The sequence below is a fragment of the Trichosurus vulpecula genome, chromosome 4 (genome assembly GCF_011100635.1).
Source record: "Trichosurus vulpecula isolate mTriVul1 chromosome 4, mTriVul1.pri, whole genome shotgun sequence".
Lineage (NCBI taxonomy): Eukaryota > Metazoa > Chordata > Mammalia > Diprotodontia > Phalangeridae > Trichosurus > Trichosurus vulpecula.
In genome coordinates, this window is record NC_050576.1 from 101,144,590 (window position 1) to 101,170,783 (window position 26,194).

Sequence of the window (26,194 nt, forward strand, 5' to 3'; positions counted from 1 at the left end):
AAATGGAAAAGGAGGTCCAAAAGACCACTGAAGAAAATACTACCTTAAAAATTAGATTGGAACAAGTGGAAGCTAGTGACTTGATGAGAAATCAAGATATTATAAAACAGAACCAAAGGAATGAAAAAGTGGAAGACAATGTGAAATATCTCATTGGAAAAACCACTGACCTGGAAAATAGATACAGTAGAGATAATTTTAAAATTATTGGACTACCTGAAAGCCATGATCAAAAAAAGAGTCTAGATATCATCTTTTAAGAAATTATCAAGGAGAATTGCCCTGATATTCTAGAGCCAGAGGATAAAATAGAAATTGAATCTACCGATCGCCTCCTCAAATAGATCCCAAAAAGAAGACTCCTAGGAACATTGTCGCCAAATTCCAGAGCTCCCAGGTCAAGGAGAAAATATTGCAAGCAGCCAGAAAGAAACAATTTGAGTATTGTGGAAAAACAATCAGGATAACACAGGATCTGGCAGCTTCCACATTAAGGGACCAAAGGGCTTGGAATACAATATTCCGGAGGTCAATGGAGCTAGGATTAAAACCAAGAATCACCTACCCAGCAAAACTGAATATCATGCTTCAAGGCAAAATATGGATTTTCAATAAAATAGAGGACTTTCAAGCTTTCTCGGACCAGAGCTGAATAGAAATTTTGACTTTCAAACACAAGAATCAAGAGAAGCATGAAAAGGTAAACAAGAAAGAGAAATCATAAGGGACTTACTAAAGTTGAACTGTTTTGTTTACATTGCTACATGGAAAGATGATCTGTATGATTCATGAGACCTCAATATCATAGTAGCTGAAAGGAATATGCATGTACATATGTGTATACATATATATATATATACATATGTGTGTGTCTATGTATGTATACATGTAGGTGTGTGTATATATATGTGTGTGTATGTGTATATATATATATATATATATATATATGTACACACACACACACACATACACACACAGAGGGCACAGGGTGAGTTGAATATGAAGGGACAATATCTAAAAAAATAAAATCAAATTAAGGGATAAGAGAGGAATATATTGAGAGAGGGAGAAGGGGAGAGATAGAATGGGGTAAATTATCTCACATAAAAGTGGCAAGAAAAAGCAGTTCTCTAGGAAGGGAAGAGAGGGCAGGTGAGGAGGAAGGAGTAAATCTTGCTCTCATTGGATTTGTCCTGAGGAGGGAATACCATACACACTGAATTGGGTATCTTACCCCACAGAAAAGAAGGAGGAAGAAGATAAAAAAGGGGGAATGATAGAAGGGAGGGCAGACAGGGGGAGGAGGTAATCAAAAACAAACACTTTCAAAAGGGACAGGGTCAAAGGAGAGAATTCAATAAAGGGGGATAGGTTAGGAAGGAGCAAAACATAGTTAATCTTTCACAACATGAGTATAGTGGAAGGGTTTTACATAATGATACACATGTGGCCTATGTTGAATTGCTTGCCTTCTTAGGGAGGGTGGGCGGGGAGGGAAGAAGGGAGAGAATTTGGAACTCAAAGTTTTAAAAGTAGATGTTCAAAAACAACAACAAAGAAAAAAGTTTTTACATGCAACTAGGAAATAAGATACACAGGAAATGGGGCATAGAAATTTATCATGCCCTACAAGAGAAGAAGGGAAAGGGGGATGGGAGGGGAGTGGGGTGACAGATGGGAAGGCTGACTGGGGAATGGTGCAACCAGAATATACACCATCTTGGAGGGGGCGGGAGGGTAGAAATGGGGAGAAAATTTGTAATTCAAACTCTTGTGAAAATCAATGCTGAAAACTAAATATATTAAATAAATTAAATTTAAAAAAAAGAAAAAAAAAGAAGTATCAACTCTGAGGTTGAGAACCTAGGAGACTGCAAGAATTTTAAGACCCTTTACCTGTAAGATATCTCTGCAGTTAATACAATCAGGGAGTGAATCAAACAATAAGGAGAAATTGGAGATTCTAGACATAAAGAGAGGGGATGATTTGGGGGGTAAGTTGCTAGAGGAGATGAGAGGGAATGGGATAAAGGGTACAAGTAGAGGAGTTGAGTATTGACCAATAGTGGTTCTAGAGAACTGATGATGAAACATTCTATCTATATCCTGATAGAGTCCTGAAGGACTCCACATGCAGAATGAGACATACGTTTTTGGACATATCTAATGTGAATATTTGTTTTTCTCGACTGCATATTTGTTACAAAGGTTTTTTCCTTTTTCTTTTTGAAATGGAAGTGGGAGAGAGAGAATAAATTTTTGCTCAGTAAAAGAAACAAAATTACATTTAAAATAATTTTTAAAAATTGGAGGTCAGGACTTTGGTGAGGAGAAAGGCCACCTCTCCATCAGAGAGTGGAATAAAGAAGAAGAGAAGAGTGATGATATCAACAGATTTTGAGATGTGAGTAGAAGAGAAGAGAGAATACATGACAAATGGCCTCTAATTTCTTAAATGGATGAAGAATGCCTAATGCCCAAAATATATATATATATGTATGTATATATGTGTATACACACATATATACACACACACATACATGTACATATATGTACATAGGACAGTAACTACAAACAGATACCGAACTAAGCCCAGAATTGAATGGGAGAAAGAGAGAGAACTAGATTGTATTTAGTACATTTCTTAGCGTTTTCAACAATTCCAAGCTGTTCCCTGATACAAAAAACCCATTCTTTTAACACTAATGTTTTTCTGGTGATACTATAAGACTGAAAATCATGGAGTACCTACCACAAGTACACTGTAGCATATTACCAATAGTGACATGCATCAAAGAAGTGGGATTTGGAATATCATCCAGGGACATGTATGATCAGACCAGTAGGTGGGCTAGTCATGTATGATGAAAGTGAGGGATAACAGATGGTTAGTCTTAGTGATAAACTGGTACCTACCTAATGTCAAAAGACCTAAGAGTCCAGTGATTTGATATATAACCCATGGCTTGAAGTCCATTTGCATAGGACCCTCGTTATTGGTGGAGATTGATTACTTAGTGCTCTGTGCTAAGCGATGGAGTTGGAGAGAGTCTGATCTTCTGGCTAGTAGGTTTAAGAGAGGAGACATAGTTACACTCTTCAGATCCCTCAAGAAGGAAAAAGTCTATGGGTCTCCCTTCTTCCTAAGATCTTAACGATGCTCTCCTCACATAAAGCATGGGGCACCAAGTAATTGATCTCTGCCAAGAGGAGAATCCCACGTGATGGGCTGTGAGTCATGGATTATAGATAGGTCACCAGTGAGTACATGAAAAGGCCTCGGCCTAAAAGGGCCAGGGTTCCCCATTGCTCCATCCTGGGCCATCTCCAGTCATCTTGATGAATATCTGGCCACTGGACCCAGATGGCTCTGGAGGAGAAAGTGAGGCTGGTGACCTTGCACAGCCCTCCCTCAATCAAATCCAAGTCAACTGCAAGTCATGTCATCATTTCCCTGATGCCATGGTCCTCTTCGAAAATGAAGGACAAACAACAACAATGTGAGGACAGGGACACGAAGAGCACAAGATGAGAAGGCATGGATGAGCTGTGATGTACACCACTGATCCCATGTATGTGACGGTGAATTCCTTGAAGTACTGAAGTAATAATACCATATATTCATATAGCATCTTTAACTCCTTTGAAAAGAACTAGAATATAAAGAGGCATTCTTCTTACATAGTGCTTATGCATCAAAATGAATGTTGTTCATGAAGAAACTTCTTCAGCCTGCATCAGAGTAGCCTGGGGGTCTTTGGTGTCTGTGAGCTTGTCATAGAGTCCATCATATAGTTTAGAGACATAGAGCTTTAGATCTGGTGTCATCTAATGAGACCCTTCATTTTTCAGCTGAGGTGAGTGACTTGCCCAGTGCCACATAGGTAGTAAATGGCAGCGCCAGTCTTAGAACTTATGTACTATGATTCCAAGTATGGCTTTATTCCTCAAGCAAGATTGCACCACACTGCCTCTGTAGGGTTTTTAACACAGGGACAAAGGGAGAGTGATAGAAACAATGGGTATGTTGAGGGGAGGGATGTTGAAAACTGCCTAGACAACTTGACAAATCTAGCAGGTGGAGCCTTTGAGGAGGTGGGGTTTGGGGCATTGACATTAGCTAAGTGGAATGGCTGATTACTGTAATACTGGCAGTTAAGGAGTCCGTGGATTAGGCCCTCTACTCTGCTCAGCTCTATCTTTGGAAGATACCATTATCTTAAGAAAAATATGGGCTATTCCATAGGTTGTTGGGCAAATGCCCAAATACTCTTTGGGATAATTCTTTCTTAGAGGTAATTAAGAAAGTGATAGATTGAAAAATTAAAAAAAAATCCTTCCTTTGAACCCCATGCCTAGTAAGCTGGAGACAATCCTCACCCCTAGCTTGGCCTCTAGGCAAGGGCTGTTGTGTCTTCAAGCAGGTGGTGATTCCCATGTATCCTCAATTCTCTTTCTAGATCATCATGCCCTGGATCTTGTCCGATAAGATCTTTGAGAAAGTCCGGGCTTTGAGAACTCTTTCTCGACAACTAAGATTCATTAGCAGCTTCCCTGTACTAAGAGTGAGTGTCCCAGGGATTCTGGTTCATGGTATTATCTTCTTCTGTGCTCTCTGTACATGGCACTGGGATGGCTCCTTAGCCATATGCTCCACTTAAGCTTCCTAGGGGCTAGATAGAGGAGCAAGAGGGTGGGTGTCCATAAATCTTAGAAGTTCCCTGCACTGCTCCTTTCTTTGTTTTTCTCTGTGGTGGGGTCTGATTTTCTGGACACATCTATGATTGGGGATAGGGGGAGGATTGGCCCAGTATTTTCAACCTTTTCTGTGTCCCAATTTCCCCATTGAGAAGCTGGAGAGAATTCCCTTGCTTTTATAAAGGTGGGGTGAACATGAGGTTTTTGAGAAAAACTTGGCCCATGGTGACCAAAGGCCTTAGACTATTAACTCCTGAGAGATGAGGAAGAAAGAAGTAAAATTATCATGGGTGGAAAGAAGCTAACTCCAGGGTTTGGAGAGGTAAATGGTTCCCAATCTTTTACAAAGCACCTGGAAAAATTCAGCATTGGTGGGAACTTGATGGGCATCTTGGGCCTCTTATGTATGGACAGTCACTATGAAGTCAGCGCACAGGCCTCAGCGGCACTTCATTACTGCTTCAAATTCTTTGTGAACCAGAGGCGTAAGTGTTGAAGAAAAAATGTTAATATTATACTCTGTGTTTAGGGACAATTCTGCCAGAAACAATTTTTATTAATTTAGTATTATTCAAAATCCAAGGTCTTCAATTTTAGAGAGAGAGAAATGTTTAATATGATACAATCTTACCCCTCTCTCATACCCTCAGATGCATCTCCCCCCAAGATAACTTAAGGTAACCGTTTATAGGAATTTTGAACAAGGAAAATGTCATAAAATTATAAAATACAGTTTTGATTTCACACCCTACTTCATCTGATGGAAAATAGTCATTTAATCATTTGGGAACACCACTGGAAAACCATCCTCCTAAAAATCACTTATTTCTTTTTGACCATTGCCCTCAAAGGCTCATCCTCTGCTGGTTACAGGTAACTTGAAGTAATTAAAAGGACAGCCTCTGATCAATCCCTTAATCCCTTCAGGAAATGGGGAAAGAGGAGCTGCCCTTAAATGGGTCAGTGGGTTAGTACCCTCATCCTTTAGTTGGAAGGGAAAATGCAAAAACTGGACATGTGATATTTCTCCTAAATTTAATTACTACCCTTATTCTATTTTCTGGGGTCTTTCATTCTTAACCCTGTACATACTTTCCTAAAGGGAAAAGTCTGGAAAGGACTTTAGACTGGATAAGACATTATTCCTTAATATTTTTAGTTGAACTGAAAAGAAAGTTTTAAGAATATGCTTCCATAGTGTCACATACCAGGGTGACTACCTAACTATAGTCATAGGCACCATACAGACCAAAATCCCTGAGTCATATTCCCAAAGAGTACCTTATAGATTAAAAGCAGAATAAAATCAAAGATATTTGAGACATCACTGACCTCATCCCCCACATTTTACTGATAAATTTAAATGGTTTGTTCGACATCAAATGGCTAGCTAGTTAGGGGCAGAACCAGGACCAGAACTCAGGTTCGTTGACTCATAGGCCAAAGTATTTTGATATTATTATTATTATATTAATACTCTATATCTTGTGGCTCCCCTCAATCTGGGATCCTCAGTTATTCCAGGTTCTGCTTTTGAGTCAGAATCTTTTCCAAACCTCTCCTAAACCTTCACTGATGACACATATAGTTCATCACAAAGTTATTTTAACTAAATAGAAAGGGAAATTACATAACCACAGAGCATTTTCATCTTTCCACAAACCTTAAATTCACTTCCATTAAATATAGAGACATTCAGTGGGAATAGAGCAGCATTATTATCCACACATGGGAAGTACATGGGCATCTACATCTGGGCATACACATACAGAGAACATTCATTAACCAGAAAATGCAAAGAAAAACAAATCATGACTCTGCTACTGCCAAGCTGTCGATGTCTTCTATTGATGTTCCTTCTCGTTTTTCTTGAACCTGCTCCCTGTGAGGCATTGCTCCTCATTCTAATTGTTAGTCAACCCTGGATGTTTTGTAAAGGTCATGTATATATTGCTAAACCATATGCTTACTGTAGTTGCTATGGTTATGTATAGCTCTGAGCCAGCTCCACCATCCATTGAGAGATGGTGTAGTTAATAAAGCTCCTTGCCTGTTGGTTAAGACGCAACATAGCTCCTTCAGACTTCCCCATCGACTGGCTCTTTCTGAGCCTCAGCTGTAGTCCTCAGCTTAGGTGCTATCTTCAGATTCACCTGAAATTCAGATCTCCATCTAGAGCGAGGAGTCTTAACATAGGATTAATTTCAGGGTATCTGTGAACTTAAATGGAAAAAAAGACATCTTTATTTTTGCTACAGGGCAGCTAGGTGGCACAGTAGATAGAGTGCCAAGCCTGAAGTCAGGAATTCATCTTCCCATGTTCAAATCTGGCCTCAGATATTGCCTAGCTGTGTGACTCTGGGCAAGTCACTTAATCCTGTTTGCCCCATTTTCCTCATCTGTAAAATGAACTGGAGAAGGAAATGGCAAATCACTTTAAACCACTGCCAAGAAAATCCTAAACGGGGTTATGAAGAGGTGGACATGACTTAAAAGCAACTGAACTTCAATTGAAATTTATCATTTCCTTCAATTATAAATGTAGGCAAAAAATATTCTGAGAAGGGACCCATGGGCTTCACCAAAAAGGTCCATGACAGGAAAAATGGTTAAGAAACCTTGATCTAGAGGTACCTGTAATTGCAATGCTTTCCCCCTTCAGAACCTTACAGGTATCCTCAATTAGCATTCTTATCCAGTAGCTATGATGTTTTCTTCAGCTTTTTGTCAGTCTTCTTATCCAATAAATATGAAGTTTTCTGCAGGTTTTTTCACTCCTCTCCATCTCCTCTCCCTCTCCCTCTCCCTCTCCCTCTCCCTCTCCCCTCCCCTCCCCTCCCCTCCCCTCCCCTCCCTTCCCCTCCCCTCGCCTAGGATCTAGGGGTGTGCTGGAGTCAGTTCAGCCTGTAGTTCAGCCTCAGTTTACAGGTGAGGAAACTGAAGACTGGGAAGAAGATTAGGATCCAGAGGCAGAGATGAGGAGGGAGCTCATTCCAGACATCAGGGACAGCCCGTGAAAAGGCCTGGAGAAAGGAGGTGGGGAGTCATGGGGGAGGACCAGAAAGAAGACCAGTTTGGCTGGACCGTGGACTGTGCAAAGGTGAGGGATATATGATAAGGCTGGGAAGTGACAGGGGCTCATCAGCTTCCAGTCAATCCTGAAATGGAACCAGTGACTTTCCGAGCAGGATGCTACTGTCACACCCTGTACCCCAAGTTTCATGGATTCCTAGCGGGGAGAGCAGAACAATTAGTAGCTGTACTCATTAGCAAATGTCAGTACTAATTACCCCACCCCCACTTCATTCCATCCTTCCCACCCACCACAACAGTCCTAAGATCTGGGGGAAATATATCTCAAGAGAAATACTTAGTACCCAGACTGCCCTTTGAAAAACACCAGGACAAACACCAAATGAACATAAGTATTAATATGAAAACTGAAATGTAAAAATAGTTATGAGGTGCACTCTTTAAGTGAGACAGTATGTTATAGCAGAAAGAGCACCAGTCTTGGTGAAGACTCCAAAATTCACAGCCAGTCTTTGACTTCTGCTTATTGTGTGACTGTAGTCAAATAGTCTCTTAACTTCTCTGATCTACAGTTTCCTTATCTGTAAAATGAATGAATGAATAAATGAAATAGTAAAGGAATGAATGGATAAAAAACATTTATTAACTTGCTATGTGCCAGCAACTGTGTAAAACACTGGTGATACAGATGTGAAAGACGAGAATCCCTGCCCTCCAAGAAGCTTCCATTCTAATAGGGGAAGCCAATGGAGTGGTGGTCCCTAGGATGTTTTAGTTTTAGTCCCTAGGATGGTGAGTGGAATCGTAGTACAGTGGATGGATGCACCTTCCCTGGAATGGTGGTATCCATTTTCTGTTCTCAGAGGAAACAGGTGGGAGCCTGGGGGTGGTATAAGCACATGTCAGGATCCTGACTAGAAGGCAGGATGGTGGGCCTGGGGCCAACTAAATATAGTGAACTCTTTCCAGTCATGGTCTCAGAACCCCATGATTTGGAGCTGGGGACCAGGTTGGAGGTGGCGTGTGGTAGGATCATGGAAAGGAGATGACTAGAAAGAAGAGGATGACATTTGCATCATCTCATGGAGGTGTTATAGGGAGAGTATTCTGTAACCGTTGAAATGTCATAGAAACGAGAGCTGTTAGTATGATGTGTCATTAACTGTACCATCTGGTATGGGTGGCTACCCTCCGAGGGCTTTCTGACCTGCTTGTTTACATGAGGAACGTCCCATCCCTACCCCCCACTTGCCTTCTTCTCCTTTCATTACTATTGCTCTGGAAAGGGCATGCCAATAGATTTCATTATTGTTCCATTCACCATCTCTTTACCTTTCTAGACCAAAACTTCATTTCCTGCCATTCACTCTTATATTGTCTGCCCTGTTTGAATGTAAGCTTCTTGAGATTAGAGCCCATCTTGCTTTTGTATTTGTATTCTCAGCGCTTTAGCCAAATGTTTGGCACATAGTAAGCACTGAATGTTTCTTCATTTGTAATCAGCAAGTAGTGCTGTCTGGCAAGGGTACCTCCTCTAGGGGGCATGGAGACTCTTTCTAGACCATACCTTTCTCTTCCCACTGTGCAGAATCACTCTCTAATCACCATCTTTGATCCACTGGGCATGCTGGAGGAGAAAACAAGAGGGAGGACAACATATCTCACACATGCCCATTCCTCTTACCCCTGCCCACCAGATGTCAGGCTCCTCGAAGAAGTCCTGAGTCCTGTTTAAATTATGTTTTGGGGGAAGTTTATCGAAAGTTACTAATAGTAAAAGCAATAGATTTCACTACCATAGCCCAGAACCCCAAACTAGGATTGAAAATCCTAGCTGTCTTAGGTAGAAGGGTCTGATCTTTGTCCTTTTCTCTGCACTAACACCAGCCATTCACCTGTTCCATTGCTAGGCCTCTGATCACAAATTAAGACATGATATGCATAGCAGTTATGGCTGCTCATTATTTTATGTCCAGGGTACAATAGCTTTTAAGTTACCACAAAACCCAGAAATTACCAATAGCTCAAAGAAATGGATAAATCATGGAGGAAATATCTGTTGGTTGCAGGCAGAAGAGGGAAGGACAATAAAACCTTCACTGTCCCTTTGCTGATCTCAGATCTAGTCTATTCTAGCCATACCATGGCTCAGTGGGTTTAAAGAAGCAGAGTAGCAAATAGGGAGAGTTCTCAATCCATCAATAAAGGCCTTTTATTAAATGCCTACCATGTGCCAGGCACTGTACAAAGTGCTGGGGATACAAAAAGAGGCAAAAGACTGTCCTTGCCCCCCAGGACCTTACAATTTAAATCTTATTGCATCTTTACCCCACTGTCAGACTCCATGAAAAGTGCTTGCAGGAGCATCTCTATCTCCCCAACCATAAGCCACAGCGTACCGTCATGCCGTCCCTATATCCTCCTCTCCAACTCTGCCACACCAGCATCTTACCTCAGCAGCCTCCCACAGGAGCCCGGTTGTTTATTCTTGGAATCACAATCCAGGAAGTTCTGTTCCTAAGGAACCTAAGGAAGGAAATTTGACCCCTATTTTCTCCCTGTCTCAAAAATACTTGGGATGGGGCAGCTAGATGGCGCAGTGAATAGAGCACTGGCCCTGGAGTCAGGAGAACCTGAGTTCAAATCCGGCCTCAGACACTTGACACACGTACTAGCTGTGTGACCTTGGGCAAGTCACTTAACCCCAATTGCCCTGCCAAAAACAACAAAAAAAAAAAAACTAAAAAAAAAAAATACTTGGGTTACACATTCATTTATTAATGGTCCATACTTCCTCAGTGTTGGATGAGTAGCAGCTTCTAATAAACTCTAATAAACTGACCCCTGGCAACACTGATTAATTTATAGAACCATAAGATGATTGATTCAGAGCTGGAAGCTATGGTATGTCAGAGCTGGCTCAGACCAGCTCATGAACCAATTGTTAAATTTTCACTGTGAGCGTGTATACCTTGGGTAGCAAGCTACAAAGCAGGGCTTGGTTTATTTTATTTTTTATTTATTATCTGGACTTAAGAAAATAATGGAGAAAATTAAGTAATGCAGATTAAACTCGAAAGTATATCACATATATAAGTGTATGTTGCCTTCCCTGCCTCACTTTCATTTTACAGATGAAGAAATTAAGGCCTAGAGAGATAAGAAGGCAGAGATGTGCCACATTGCTTCTTATAGTCTTTTCCTAGTGGCCTAGTTTCATGGGAATTTGCCCACTCTATTGGACAGAAGGTGTCCAGCCTTGATATCAGTTTGAGGTTGGGAAAGAAATGGGAGTAGGGAAGGAGGTGGGAAAGGAGGCCTGCTTTTCTCTCTCCTTCCAATGGAGGAATGCTGTGCTCCTTAATGACGGCTTTGTGGATCCTAGAATCGGTTCTGAAGAGTGAGGAAGAACGGCGCAAACTCCTAAAAAACTTGCAGAAGAATTTCCAAGCAGATTGGGCCACCAGCCTACAGTATATTGTTATGGTAATCCTGCCTCTCCTGACACTGCCTGGACTTGGGATGCTATTTGGTGGGGGGGTTGGGGGAGAGGTTAGAATAGATTATGAACCATATCTTGATCTCAAGTCCCATCCATAAAACCTAAAGCCTCATGATCAGCTGGGAGGCTCACTCCCGAAGTTGTTCCTGGGTTGGGGTTTTAGCCATGGGAGGAATTCCTTAACTGGAGATACGATTAACTCCTCTAACTCTATCCATAGATATCATTCTGTTTTATTTCGGTCATAACATATCTTTCATCTCATTCATGCCTGCATTAAATATTTTTTTCTTTAAACTCCTAATATGCATTTTGTAAAGGACTGTGGCCAGAGATGAATGGAGAGAAGAGGCACAAAGGAGGGAACCAAGAAACTTTCCCCCTTCTTTTGTGGCTCCTTAATTTGTACTGAAATGGTAACAATTCTCCCAAACATACAGGTACTTGTATTCAATTGGCTGGTAATCTGAAATGCATACTGAAGCTGAAATAGAAATCCCTTTTGGATCATTTTCTATTTTGAATAATCTGTCTTTTTAACCTAGAGAACAGAGTCTATTATAACTTGAGTTTGGGCCTTGCATTTGTTGCCGTCTGAATCTTTGTCTTCTGTATAACAAGCTACATGAGGATAAATCAGTTGTGGTTTTGGTCTAGACCTTTGTTCCTATTTGGGAGGCATGGAGGGAGGAAGGGATCTTGTCCCAGGGAACACCTGATGCTGTTCTTCCTTTAGTTCTTCAAGGCATTTCTGAACCCGGATGAGAGGACAACTATTTTTACATTGTGTGTGAAGGCCATGACCACTGGTAGCAGATATAACACTTGGGCACCTGTTGAGATGTTGGAGACAATAATAGGTGAACCTCTTCCTGACCTCAGCAAGGTAGGGGAATTAAGAGACTTTGGGCCTAGGGTGTCCTTAAGGCAGTTTCTTAATCTTAGGATCAATGAACTCGGTTTAAAACATTTTTTTTGGTGTGCTAATAGGGAAGGCCGAGACTGGCAGATCACTGGAACTTAGGAGTTCTAAGCTACAGTAGGGCTAATATTGATCAGGTGTCCACATGAAGTCTGGAAGCAATATGGTAGCCTCCCTTTACTCCCTGCCCCCCAGCAAGAGATCATCAGGCTCTCTAATGAAGGGTTAAACTGGCCCAGTGTGGAAACTGAGCAAGTCACAGTGGGCTTGTGGGGTTGGGTGAGAGAGTGGCTGTGGTGTAATGGAAATAACTCTAATTAAGGTGGGGTGCCAAAGGCTTTGCTCTAGAGTGGAGAGGTGCTTCAGAGTGGAACATTTAAATGGCCCACTGATAAATGATTATATTCTTCTGAAGAAGGAAGCAGGCTCCTTCCCACCCCCAGGATATATTTCCCAACTACAATTTAATCTGGCTTGGGTGCACCTGGGAGTGTTGCTGGTGGGCTGCATGTTTGACACCTCTGGGCCAGAGGATCGCATCAGCCTCCCACTTGCTCTGCCCGACTCAAGTCTCTGCCCGCTCCAGTGTGTGCTGCACTTTGCTGCCCTTGTGACTTCCCTACTCCAGTGGCTTCCTTTTGCTTCTGGGATAAAACGTCCTGGCCTCAGCACCTCAGTTCTTTGGGTTTTACTCCCCTCCTGCATTCTGTGACCCAGCCAGACATGAGGAGGGACAGAATCTGTGCAGGGCCTTCCCCATCCCTGACCTGCTGTCCCCTCCTTACCCACCTCTCAGTGTCCCTCTCTTCCTTTAAGTGGCAGCTCAGGCACCAGCTTTTGTACAAGTCTGTATTTGTTCACCTCTTACTTGAGCTGCATGTATGTCCTTGTCTTCCCCCTTAAAATGTATACTCCTTTCAAGTAGGAATTGTTTCATTCTTTGTATCCTCAGTGCACAGCACAAAAGAGGAGATTGTTAAATATTTGATTGGGTATGGGGTGAGGGGGGCCACACCTTTCATATTCTCAGCCTTGTGGTGTCCCAAGGTCTCTCTATTCCCCTACAACAGGGGTTCTTAACCTGGGCTTCATGAATTGGTTTTTTAAAAAATATTTTTATATCTATTGTTATTCGATCATTTTCAGTCATGTCTGACTCTTAACGATCCCATTTGGGGTTTGCTTGGCAGAGATACTGGAGTGGTTTGTCATTTCCTTCTCCAGCTCATTTTACAGATGAGGAAACTGAGGCAAACAGGGTTAAGTGACTTGCCCAGGGTCACACAGCTAGGAAGTGTCTGAGGCCACATTTGAACCCAGAAAGAGTTTTCTTAACTTCAGGCCCGGTACTCTATGCACTATGCCATCTAGCTGCCCCAATTGATATCTATACTTCAATATAATTATTTTATTTCCTTTGTAATCCTATGTGTTTTATTTTGTGCGTTTATCAACATAATTTTGAGAAGGGGTTCACAATCTTCACTAGACTGTCAAAGGGGTCTGAGACACACGAAAAAGGTTATGACCTCTTGGCCCTTCTGGGTGGTGCCTTCCCTTCCCCCTTTTCCACCAGAGCTGCTTTTCCAGGCTCTATTTATAGTACTTGCTTCAGCCACAAAAAAATTCCTCTTTATGCTTCTGAGGCCCATTACTATTGACTTGTATTAATCTGATCCTGCTTCCTCGGTGAGGAGCTGGGGGTGGGGGGTTCCCAGGGGGAACACTTTCCCACGTCCATTCAGGTGCCAGAACTGATCAAGACTATTCACAGCAATCTGAGCCACATAAAAGATCCCAATGCCATCGAAGTCATTGAGAAGACTCTTCGGAAACTGGTGCAGAAGTACCCTGATGAGGCCATGCTGATGCTGATAACCATCCAAGATGATTTACAGTAAGTCAGTGCCACCAGCCCCAGACTAACTTAGGGCCCCTTCCCCACCCCCACCCCGCAGACTGTCCCCCCCTCAGACCTCTGTTATATCTTCTCTCTTTCCTAGTTAGAGCCTAAACCTCTCTGCCCACCTCCAGTCTCCCGTCTCCAACTGCCCATGACACATCTAGAACTGCATGTGTTGTAGACGTCTTAAATGCAACAGGTCCAAAACTGAACTTGTTCTCTTTCTTCCCAAACCCCATTCCTTTCCAGACTTCCACCATCCTCCCAGTGCCCTGGGCTCTCAACCTGGGGATCATCCTAAACTCCTCAGTCTCTTTTACATTTCCAATCTATTGCCAAGGCCTGTTTCTAACACATCCCCTTCTCACCTCTGATACTGCCACCACCCTGGGATGGGCCCTCATCTCCTCAAGCCTGGACTGCTGCAATGGCTTGCTGGTTGTTCTTTCTGACTCAAGTCTCTCCCTATTCCAGTCCCCCTCTTTTCAGCCACTAACATGATTTCTATAAAGGGAAGGTCTTGATATACAAGCCCCTCCTCCCCTTCCAAATCCTGTTTGCTGTTCAAAGCCCTTCAAGATATAGCTCTCCTTCCCCTCCAACTTTCTAATTCACTTATCCTTACTCCCCTCCCCACCACTCCTGGCATTTTTTCTGGTTCTTCCTCCCTTCCTAGAATGCTCTACCTCCTGGCTTCCTTCAGATTCCAGCTAAATCCCACATCTACTGGAAGCCCCTCCCAATCCCTTGTAATTCTAGTGCCTCCCCTCTATTGAATATCTCTCTATTTTTTATTTATGAATTTATCTATTCAAGATCTATTTAGTTTGTTTGTACATAGTTGTTTGCTATATCATCACCTCTTTTAGATTGTGAGCTGCTGGAGGGCTGGGACTGTTTTTTCTCTTTCTTTGTATCCCCAGTGCTTAGCATAGTAGGTGCTTAATAAATGTTTATTAACTAGTTTCTCCAGACTTTCTCCCAGTCAAGGTGGGATTCTGGATATCACCGTGCTTGCTGCTCCCAAGAATTCAGGGGCAAAGGGCAGAGGGCAGGGAAAAGATGGTTATGGGATTCAGGGCTTCTTGAGGGTTAGGTCCCTGAAAATGCTGCCCTGAACAGTTCCCTCACCTCAGCAGCCTTGAGGACAGTCTATTCACTTTTTTAAAGGTGCTTGGGAGGACTGATCTTATTACAGATAAGCACCAATTACAGGGACTCATCAATGCTGCTCTATGCTTTAGTATGGATCAGTCAGTCAGATGAATTCTCTCTGGCATCTTCTTCCCACTCAGGATGCTTCTCTTCTCCTCCTTCAAGAATCAAAAGTTATGTTAGACTCCAAAGCTTGGGAATCTGAGCAGGTCATTTCCCTGAGTTTCTGTTCCCTGTGTGTGTGACTAAAAGCAGATTTTGCTTAATTTGTTCTTTTAAAAAAATTACAGTAATTAATTTTCAGCTAACAAGTATTTATTTTCTCTTCTTGCCACCTTACCCCCTTTAATTGAGCAATTTTTTGAACAAATATGCATAGTCAAGTAAAAACAAATTCTGACCTTGGCCATGTCCAAAAAGTATATACTTTATTCTCCATCTTGAGTCCATCATTTCTTTGTTATCATAAGTTCTTTGGAGTTATAATTGGTCGTTGCATTGGTCAGAGTTCTTAAGTCTTTCAGATTTTTTTTGTCTTTATAACATTGTTGCCACTATAGAAATTGTTCTCCTGGTTCTGCTTACTTTGCTCTATATCAGTTAATACAAATCTTCCCACGTTTCTCTGAAAGCATCCCTTTCATTCCTTATAGCACAATAGTATTGCATGAATTCATATATCCTAGTTTGTTCAGCTATTCTCCAATCGATAGGCATCCCTTTAGTTTCTGGTCCTTTGCCACCACAAAAAGCTACTATAAATATTTTGTATTTGTGGGCCCTTTTTGTCTTTCTTTGATCTCTTTGGGATATAGGGTGAATAGCTGTTTCACTGGGTCAAAGGGTATGTATACTTGGGTGACTTTTGGGGTGTAGTCTTGCTTTCCAGAATGGCTGGATCAATGATATATTAATGCTCCCATCTCCTCCAGCATTTGCCTCCAACATTCATCATTTTCCCTTTTAGTCATTTTTCCCAGTCTGATGGATGTGAGCTAAAACCTCAGAGTTGTTCAATCTTCATTCTTCTAGTTATTAATCATTTGGAGCATTTCTATATGGCTGTTGATAGCTTGGATTTCTTCCTTTGAAAACTGCCGTTCACATCCTTTGTCCTTAATATGACGTTTATAACAGACATGTTTTAGTCAGTGAGGGAAGGGAGGAGGATGAAGAGAAGGGATGAGGGAAGGAGACAAAAAGGAAGAAAGAGAGAAGGGAAAAGAGAAGGGGAAAAGGATGAAAGTAGAATGTAACTTTGTTGCAGGCAGTTTTTAAACTTTGTATCCCTAGCACCTGAGAGGCAGCATGGCATGGTGGGTAGAAGGCTGGCTCCTGAGTTAGAAAGACCTTGGTTCCCCTCCTCCCCATGACTGTATCACTGTATGCCTCTGGGAAGTCACTAAGGATACTGTGTTGTGCTTACACAGTAGGCGCTTAATAGATATTGTTGCATTGAAATGAAGAAGAAAAGGGATGGTGAGACAAAAGGAGAAAGAAGGGAATGAGATGAAAGAAAAAACAAAAGGATGTGAGACTCCCAAGGGGAGAGAGAGCCGGGCAAAACCTTTTTCCTCCTGATGCTTTGTGGAACCTGCAAAAGAATGGGCTGAGGTGGCCTCACTAATGAGGGCTTTCCAACTCCACAGAGATCGAGAGCTGTGGAGGATCCTGGCAGCCTCCTCCGGAGGCTATGCTATGATCCTGAATCATCTGCTGAAGAGGTTGAAGTCTTTATCTTTTCAGGATCCCAAGGAGCCCATGCAATCTTTGGAGATCAACTCTGTGCTGGTACAGTGACTGCTGATGGAAAGCCAGTAGGACTGGGCTAAGGGGGTGGGGATGGGGACTGGGAAGCAGAACTCCTGAACTCCATGGGGTTCCTGTCCCTTTTGGTGGTCCTTGCTTTGTCTACAATCCCTGGGGGCAAAAATGCTGGGAGGGAGGAAGTGACCTAGGTTGGGCTTATTAACATTCCAATGGTGATTGTACTGGGCTGGGAGTCAGGAGACCGTATGTGTAAGCTATAGGAAGACACAGAATATCTCTGGGTTTTCCCCACAGGGATAAGGAGGGATGGCCTTGAGAGGGTAACTGTGAAAGTGCTTTGAAGGGCAGAAAATGAAAAGTCAGGGAAGGCCTTCAATACCTCAGATAAACTTGGTCTTGACACATTATAACTATGAACTTTACTGAGGAAGTATGTTACAGTGGCTTTTTAAGGGCTAGACCTCCTCTGGGGATTTGAGGTGAATAAGCCAAGTAAAAGTGATAATACCGATTTCTCTCTGCTCCCTCAGGCCAGCAGGGCTCTCAATGAGCTGCTTTTGCAATCCAGTTCAAAGTTAGAGGTGGAGACCCTCTACCCTTGGCTGTACATGGCCCTCCTGTCCCTGATCTCCTTCCTCGTGTTTGAAGCGGGCAGCCAGACCATCGACAAGCAGCCAGGGGTGCCTGAATGGATGAACCCTGTGAGGTACTCTCTGCAGAATCATAGGATTTCAGAGTTAGAAGGGACCTTGGAAGTCACCAAACACAACCGTCCCTTAACAGGAATCCCCTCTGCAGCATTCCTGAGAAGTGGCCATCTACCCTGATTGAAAGACCTCCGGTGATGGGAGGAGAAAGCTGTTCAAGGTTCCATTTCCCGATTAACCCCAGTTATTAGAAAGTTCTTCCTTATGTATCTATAGGTATTGGTTCTGCCCTTTGGGGCCAACCACAAAACGTTTGATCCTTTTTCCCTATCACAGCCCTTCAAATACTTGAAAATAGCCATCACAGCCCTCCTAAAATTTGCTTTTTTACAAGCTGAGCATCCCTGGTTCCAGTTCACATTCTTTTTGGTCCTGTCTGTCAGTGTGTTTACCATTGAGTCCACTGTCTTTTGGATGTCCTCTAGTTTTTCAATATCCCTCTTATGTGGTGCCCAGAACTGAACCCAAGCATATTCTGACCAGGGCAGCAGAGTATAGCAGGCCTCTTGTCTCCCTTGTTCTGGACCCTTCTAGTCCAAGATCACATTATAGACTCATAGTGAGCTTTTACTCTATGAAACCCCCAGGCCTTTTTCACATGAAGTGTTGTCTAGACAAGCCTCTCCCATCCTGTATATATGGGATTGATTTTCTTAACCCCAAGCATAAAGCTCTGTAGACATCCTACAACACAGTGCCCAAGCACTTAATAAATGCCAGTTCATTGGTTGATCATTGGATTCAGTGAATCACTCTGACCTGTACATATTTTTTTTAATGTCTTATTCTAACATCCAATGTGCTGTCCATCCCTGCTCTGTGTCATCTACAAGTTTGGCAAGCATGACATCTCTGTCTTCATTCACATTATTAATAATGACACCGAGGGGCAGCTAGGTGGCGCAGTGAGTAGAGCACTGGTCCTGGAGTCAAGAAGGACCTGAGTTCAAACCCGGCCTCAGACACTTGACACACTTACTAGCCGTGTGACCTTGGGCAAGGCACTTAACCCCAATTGCCCTGCCTTCTCCCCTCAGGAAAAAAAGAAAGAAACATCAGATGGAAATAAAAAAAAAAACAACTGAACAAAAAAAATGTGACAAGCATTGTTCTAGAATCCCAGGATACAACGAGAGAAATTAAAAAGTCCCTAAAAAAATAATGACGCTGTGTAGAACAGAGCTGAAGACAGATTCTCTGGCATACTCCCGTGGAGACTTCTCTCCAGACTGACCTTGACTCAGTAGTCATCTATGCTTTGAATTTCATCACTCAATTGATTACAAGTTGGCCTAATTTTACTCTCATCTGACTCACATCTCACCATCTTATTCACAAGCATAGAATGTGAGCCCACAGCCCTACCCACTACACCAGTGACGTCAAACTCAAATAGAAAGGGATCCCTGCAGACACATGCGGAATTTAGAAAACTACAAATTACCATTATCTATGTTGTAGAATAGTTTTATTTATTTTGCAAAACATTTCCTAATTATGTTTTATTCTGATTCTGGCTGCACTCAGGAGTTTTACCTGCAGCTCATCACCAGCAGGAATCCGACCCCTCTGCATGTACCATCCAGCTGTAGAAATAGAGTTTGTACCAGGGAGCAGCATGATGTAAAACCACACTGACCTGGGAGTCAGGAGACCACTCAGGTCTAGCCCAGCTCTGCCAGTGGTTTACTCCATGACCTAGGTCAAGTCACATAACTTCTCTTGGACTCAGTTTCCTCATCTGTAAAACGATTACTTGGAAAAACAACAATGTGTTCTATAAAGCACAAAGTACCACATAAATACATAGGCTGTTCCTAGCACCTGGTACAGAGTCTGTAGGCACCTAGTCCCGGCAGCCCTTCCTAGTGCCGGTATTCTATGCTTCTAAGAGACATAGCAGATCACTATATTTAGATATAATAGTAATAGCTAACATTTATGTAGTGTTTTAAGATCTCCAAAGCACTTTACATGTGTTAACTCATTTATAATCATGTAGGACAGATGACTGAGCAAGGAAGAAACTTCTGAGTCTCAGTTTCCTTGTCTATGAAAGAGGTCTCTTGGTCTGTCTATTTTACTGGGGTGTTTTGAGAGAAAGTTAAATGAATGAATGTACGTAAAATACTTTGAAAACTGTAAAACACGTTATTGATGTACGGGATGATTATTCTTGCTAAAGAACAGTTGATAGGTGACCTCTCCAACCTTTGCCATTTTCACAGCTGTACCATTGAGTCTCTGAAGACCTTGATCTGTTCAGCTGGGTATGAGTACCAGGTGTCTTTCATGGAGAATCACAGGACCTGGGAGTTGCTGGCTGAGCCAGAGGGATACCTGGAGGGAATCTTCATGATAGCCAAGTAAGCCTTCTCTCCGGGGCCAACACCTTGGGCTGCCCTCCTTTGTGACTTAGACCCTGGATGCTGTTCTCTGCTTCCCATGACAGGTCCATGACCATGAGGAGTTGCTGGCACATTCGGCCCATAGTTAGTCTCATCTTAAACATCCTCACCGGGAATGAAGTTGGGAGTTTCATTACCGCCTTGGCTGTCTTCGCCGAGGTCTGTGAGACTCAGTAAGGGATTGTTCTGGAGGGTCTGGAGACAGGAAGAAGGGTGGCCTGGGGAAGGTGGAAATCTCTTAAGAGAAATTCCAGGCTGGCACTGCACTGGCGAGGAAGCAACCAGGACACCCAGATTTTTCCTTATTCCAAGGATGATGAAAGTAATGATAATAACAATACGGTACTTTAATGTTTGTAAAGCATTTTGCATATGTCATCACATCTGATTCATACAACAACCCTGGGAAGTAGGTGTTATTATATTTTATGGATGAGGACACTGAGGCCGAGAGAGGCTAAATGATAAAAGAGTAAGAGCTTGAAGGCATCTCAGAGGTCTCGTACAGTCCCCTTATTTCACAGATAAGGAAGCTAGAGAGGTTCAGCGGTTGGCTCAAGCCTGCATCCTCTGCCTCCAAATCCAGCCCCCTTCTCACTGTCCGGCCTTGCATAATTCATTTTGCTGAGCACTTGTACTGTGGGGGCCAAGGCAGGGTCCCTGCCTCTGGGAGGTCACAGTCCAAGGGGTAGATGAGACTGAGACACCAATAGCTACCGTTCAGGGCACCTGTTAAATGGGGACAGGAAACTGAAGTATGAAGTGGTGTGGGCTCCCTTCTAACTGGAGAGATGGGAGGAAGCTTCATGGATGACATGACATTTGAGTTGGGTTGGTCTCTAGGGAATTAATTCCTGTTGATTTAGACCAGGGACCCCAAGATCTCCTCTGATTGGTTGGGGAATGATCTGGGTCAGGAGCCATCTTGGGTGGTTCAAATAAAATCTTGGGACTCAGACGAAGTGAAGCATTGAGTCCAACAAAAGTCAAGTAACAGGCCTAACTACCCCCACCTTCCACTGTGTTTTAGTTTTAGTGAGTATTAAGGCTGGTAGCAGAGGTAGTGATCATGAGCTCTGCTTTTCCAATGAGATATTTTCTTCCCTTGACTTAGTCAGGTGGGAAAGAGATAGCATTGGAGGTAGCTGGACTCATGGGTAGAATAATAATAGGAAGACCTGAGTTCAAATCCCACCTCAGACACTGACTAGCTATGTGACCCTGGGCAAGTCACTTAACCCTATTTGCCTCAGTTTCCTCATCTGTAAAATGAGCTGGAGAAGGAAATGGCAAACCATTCCTGTATCTCTGCCAAGAAAACCCCAAATGGGGTCACGGAGAGTTGGACACAACTAAAACGACTGAACAGCGACAACAATAAACGTATTTGGAGATGGATAAATAAGGGAAAGACTGACGGCATTTACAAGTTTTGCACTCCAAGTTTGTCCAGAGTGCATGCCAGCGTTTCTTCATGTGAATCGGAATATCCACGTGTTACAACAATCTGGCTAGCAGCTGCTGTGGGGGTGGAAGACCAACACAAGCCCAGCCACAAGAACGCTGCCAGCACAGGTTCTTTTGATCTTCTTTACTAAGGAAAGTAGCTTTAGGGATTAACAATCTTATTTCAATCCAACATACAAATATCATTCACTTAGTTCAGGGGAAAAAGCCAGCACCCTGAACTTCAGAGCAAATACAAACAAATTACAAACATGCATTGTAAACAGACCAAATACAATTCATAGTTACCAAGGAACCATCAACATCTGAGTTCAGTTGGGAGGCTCTTAGAGTGGCTGCCCAGAGTCCTGGGCCTCCAGGAGTGAGAACCTCCAGCAAATAGCTCTGTCCTCTCTTTTTATGCACTCTTTAGCTGTCATCAAACATCATCTGAGCGACCAGAACTCAGGCTCCTACTATTGGCTCTGGTCTTAGCAACTCTCCCTAGGACCCTGAGGGCTTCACACCCACATAGGCTTAGCACCTAGTAGATAGGGGTTTGGGCCTGGGGCTTTGCTCCTAGTAAGGCTCAATCAAAGACACTTAATTAATCATTCTAAAACAGTAAGAAAGTCCCAACTTAATTGATATTACACCATGCCAATTGTGACGTCTAGTAATCTATGGTCAGTATATTCTCGTCAGCATCTCCATGTTTCCATTTCAACATTCTCAGCTGGGTGTTTCCTAATTAGTTTGTTGGTCAGGGGCACATGTGTGATATAAGCATCACTGGTTAAAGTGTGGCAGCACTGGGGTCTGGGACCTCTCCCCATGAACAAAGCCAGGATGCTGGCTGTAGGCATCCATTTAGGGGCTTGGAGCCATTGCCTTTTCTTCCTCTTCAAGAAGAGAACACAGGTTGAAATAGCTTGGTGTGATGGAACTGGCATTGATGGTGGAATGAGTAGGCCTCGGTTAGCCAGCTGGTCAATAAGCATTTATGAAGCACCTGCTATGTGCTAGGCACTGTGCTAAGTGCTGGGAATACACAGAAAGGCAAGAGAGTCAAGTTCTAGCTGTCACCCCACTATCTGTGTGACCTTGAGTAAGTCACATTCCCTCACTGAGCCTCAAATCCCTCATCTGTAAAGTGAGGTAAATAACCATATTGGGCTTACTTCACAAGGTGGTTGTGTTGCGTCAGCTATAAAGTAAGATATGTGGATATTTGTGTAAGCATGTCCTAAAGGGGAGCTCTAACTTTTCTCAGCTGGGCTGTGTCATCACCTGTAGTCGCCTCAAGCAGGTGGTTTCTGGGGCTGCTGCTTTGGGTGGGTCCAACAGTAGGCCCAGTGGTTTAAAACTAGACACTAGGGACATACCACTGGTGGTTTTGTTTTTTAAGTCAAGAGAGATATTTATCATACTAAAATCAGCTAATTCACTTATCAAACACAAAGCATACCCTGGAGAACAAACAGACTAACAAACATTCTCCGTAGAAAGAAGCATGCTCTACCTTTTTCTAACCTCACTGTGGCCACTGCCCTGGGGGTCCCTGCAAAATGAGAGAGTAGGACTGGAGCAGCAGCTCTCCTTGATTTTTTTTGTATCCTACACAGTATCTAGTACAGGCTTGGGCACATAGTAGTTACTTGATAAATGCTAATGACATTCATTCATTCAAATGGTTGAATGAATGAATGGGCGAACGATTTGGCATTCACATGTGGTCAGTCCCTGGAATCCTTTGGAGCATTGCTGGCATGTACTGCCTAGTCCCTGAAAGCCACAAAAATTCTCACTTGTCTCTCACGTTCCTTTTTGCTTTGGTTTTTGGCAGCTTCTCCAGGACACAGAGGTGGCGATCATGGCAGATGAAGCCATTGTTCAACTCCTCATCAACTGTGTCCAAAAAGATGAGCCCGTGACCCAGCAGCTGGTGCTAAAGGCCACGGGGAACTTTGGGATCCATAAGGAGACGGTAAAGCTTTGCGGGGTGGGGTGAATGAGGGAGGGGCAAGAGTCAAGGTGGCAGAATGCGAACATTGTGCCAAAAACAAAAAAGTGCTCTCAGCAGATGCTGCCACCTAGGAAGGAGTTGGCAGAGGTGGGGACTTGGGACCTCTGCCTCTGTGTGACCAAATCCAGGGTGCCAGCCCAAGGCATCTGTTTGAGGGCTTGGAACTTTGCTTTTCCTCCTGCCCTACAGAGAAAGGGCACCCAGGGTAATTTCCCTAACAGCTAGGACCCTAGGCCCATGCCCAGTGTCCTTAGACTTAGGCAAGTGGGATTGGAAAAATCTATGACACCACACAGTCAGATAAATGCTGCTGGAAGTTGATGGAATCCTCAGGAGTTGAGGCTAGGGAGAGCACCCAGCTCTTTCTGGGTTCTTTCTGGCCCCTGGTCCCTCGGGCAGAATGCAGCAAGGGTCTTTGGTCCATACTCAAAGGCCTGCCCCAACACCTCACTGCTGGGTCTCCTCAGGCTCAGAATGAGGCTCTGGGAGGTAAGTCTAGCTGGGGGCCATCCCCAGCCCCCAACTGGGAGCTCCCCTCGGGTCAGCAGTCAGGGGTTGCCTTCCCCTGGCTTCCAAGCTTCTAAACCTCTGTGGGTCTGTGCAGACCAAGTTCCTCCGAATGCTACAGCCCTACGTACTGAACTGCTGCTACTCCATGGACTCCAGAGTGGTAACAGAAGCCTTCTTAGCTCTGAGGTGCATCATCTACAACCTCTGCTGGACTGACTCTGTCTTACTGCTCATTGAGATCTCTTGCACTCTGCGGCCCTTCTTTGATGATGTGAGATTTCCAGGTGGCTAGGAGATGGGAGATGGTGCGGGTAGATATCGGGTGCTCGGGGAGGGGGTGGTGGTGGTGGTGGTGGTGGTGTCTTTTCGATGTCCAGCTGCCATCTTTACTAGAAATCCCAAAGAAATGGATTCAACCTCTGTTCTGCTTTTAAAGTCATTTATTAACCACCTACTAGATGCACAGCGTTATTCTGGGTGCTGGAAATGCAAAGGCAACAAAAACCAATCCCTGCGCTAAAGTTGTCAGCTCTCTGCTGGGAGGAGGGAAAAGCAGTGGGCATACGTATGAAGTGGCACTGTGGAGAGAGTCCTGGATAGAGGCTAGGGAAGACTTGAGGTCAAACTTGCCTCAGACTTGGCCGAGTTACTTAACCTATTGAAGCTTAACTTTGGTTTCTTTATCTGTGAAATGGGAATAACACTGACACTTATGTGACAAGGTCGTTGTGAGGATTTGAGGAGATAATGTATAAAAAGGCTGCAGAAAGGCTGGCCATGCGTCATTACTGTCAGCGATAATAAGAACATATACCTAAGGCGCCGTAGCAGATCAAAACCTGCCTTCGGTGTCTGCCTCAGACTGGCACCTGCCGCGTGCATTGGCAGAAGGCATTTTTTAACCTGGAGTTCCCCATAGCAGTGAAACCCCAGGTCCAGACCTCTGCCTTCCCCCACACGGCATACACAGGACATGGGGGTGTGGAGGAGGGAGAACGCCCCAACAACGGAGAGACGCAGGGGAGGTTTTATGGAGGAGGTGAGGACTCGGAGAGAGGAAGAGGAGGAGGAAGATGCCTTGTGAGGAATGACAGAGAGGGGAGTCGGCACTCTGGGGCATTCTGAACAGAGCTGGCATGCGACTGGGGGGAAGGATGGACACAGAGAAGGAGACTAGCCACAGCGATGGGGATGTGAGGAGAGATCAGCCTCATACTTGTAGGAATGTCCGAGGAGGGAGGAGGAGAACTGGAGAAGGCTTCCTGCTGCCGGTGGCACCTGAGTGAGGGGAGTTTGGCATGGCGCCAGAAGGAGTGGGCCTGTAGAAGGTGCTGGCTTTGTGTGCTAGGGGGCAGGGAAGCCCACCTTATGACCTTCCAATCACAGAATGGTAGAGACAGAGAGGACCTTTGGGTCTGTCTAGACATAGGAACTCGGGTTTTGAGCTAGACTAATAAGAATGACAATAGCTGGCATTCACACAGGGCTTTAAGGTTTGCAAGGCGCTTTATACATCTTCTATCCTCACGACAATCCTGGCGGATAGGGGCTAGTACTATGGCCGATTCCAATCCCCCAGGTCCATGGATAGATTTCAGGGGGTCCATGAACCTGGATGGGGGAACAATGACATCGAACGTGCTTTCACTAATCAATGATTGACATCTAGCCTTTCCTCCGATTATTTAAGAGCATGATTTTGAGAAGGGCCCCACAGGCTTCCCTGGATTCCCAAAGGGTGTCTATGTCTATGACACACAAAAGGTTAGAAATCCCTGCCCTAGTCAAAAGTTTTACAAGTGATTGTTTTTCCCCCTCTAAGGTCCCACAGTGGGGCAGTGGCTGAGCTGGGGCAAGGAACAGGGCTCTTGAGTCCTGGTCTAGCATTCTTTTCAGAGCACCCCTTGCCATTCTAACAGGGCTGGCTGGGAAGGACTGAGAAGACAGGGATGGGACATAAGGAGAGAAGAGAATGGTACAAAACAGACCTCAGCCTGGGAAGGGAGGAAAAGCTCAGTGCAAGGAGGGAGCCAGATGCCTGTGTTTTCTTAGATCAGTACTTTGGGGCTAAAGGAGGTCAAGGCAGTGCTGGGGTTGGGGGAGGTAGGGCAGGC

The 26,194-nt window shown here is 43.9% G+C and overlaps 1 protein-coding gene across 1 annotated transcript in view; it reads left to right on the forward strand.

Annotated features, from left to right (window-relative positions):
* The window catches only part of LOC118846802 (maestro heat-like repeat-containing protein family member 7), a 37,703-nt gene that overhangs the window by 6,754 nt on the left and 4,755 nt on the right, over positions 1–26,194 (forward strand). The window contains exons 5-12 of the mRNA XM_036755523.1: positions 4,461–4,565; positions 13,901–14,052; positions 16,863–17,004; positions 17,514–17,689; positions 19,919–20,056; positions 20,143–20,257; positions 23,391–23,531; positions 24,175–24,351. Of these exons, the coding sequence (XP_036611418.1) occupies positions 4,461–4,565; positions 13,901–14,052; positions 16,863–17,004; positions 17,514–17,689; positions 19,919–20,056; positions 20,143–20,257; positions 23,391–23,531; positions 24,175–24,351 (1,146 nt within the window). The remainder of the gene's footprint in view (positions 1–4,460; positions 4,566–13,900; positions 14,053–16,862; positions 17,005–17,513; positions 17,690–19,918; positions 20,057–20,142; positions 20,258–23,390; positions 23,532–24,174; positions 24,352–26,194) is intronic.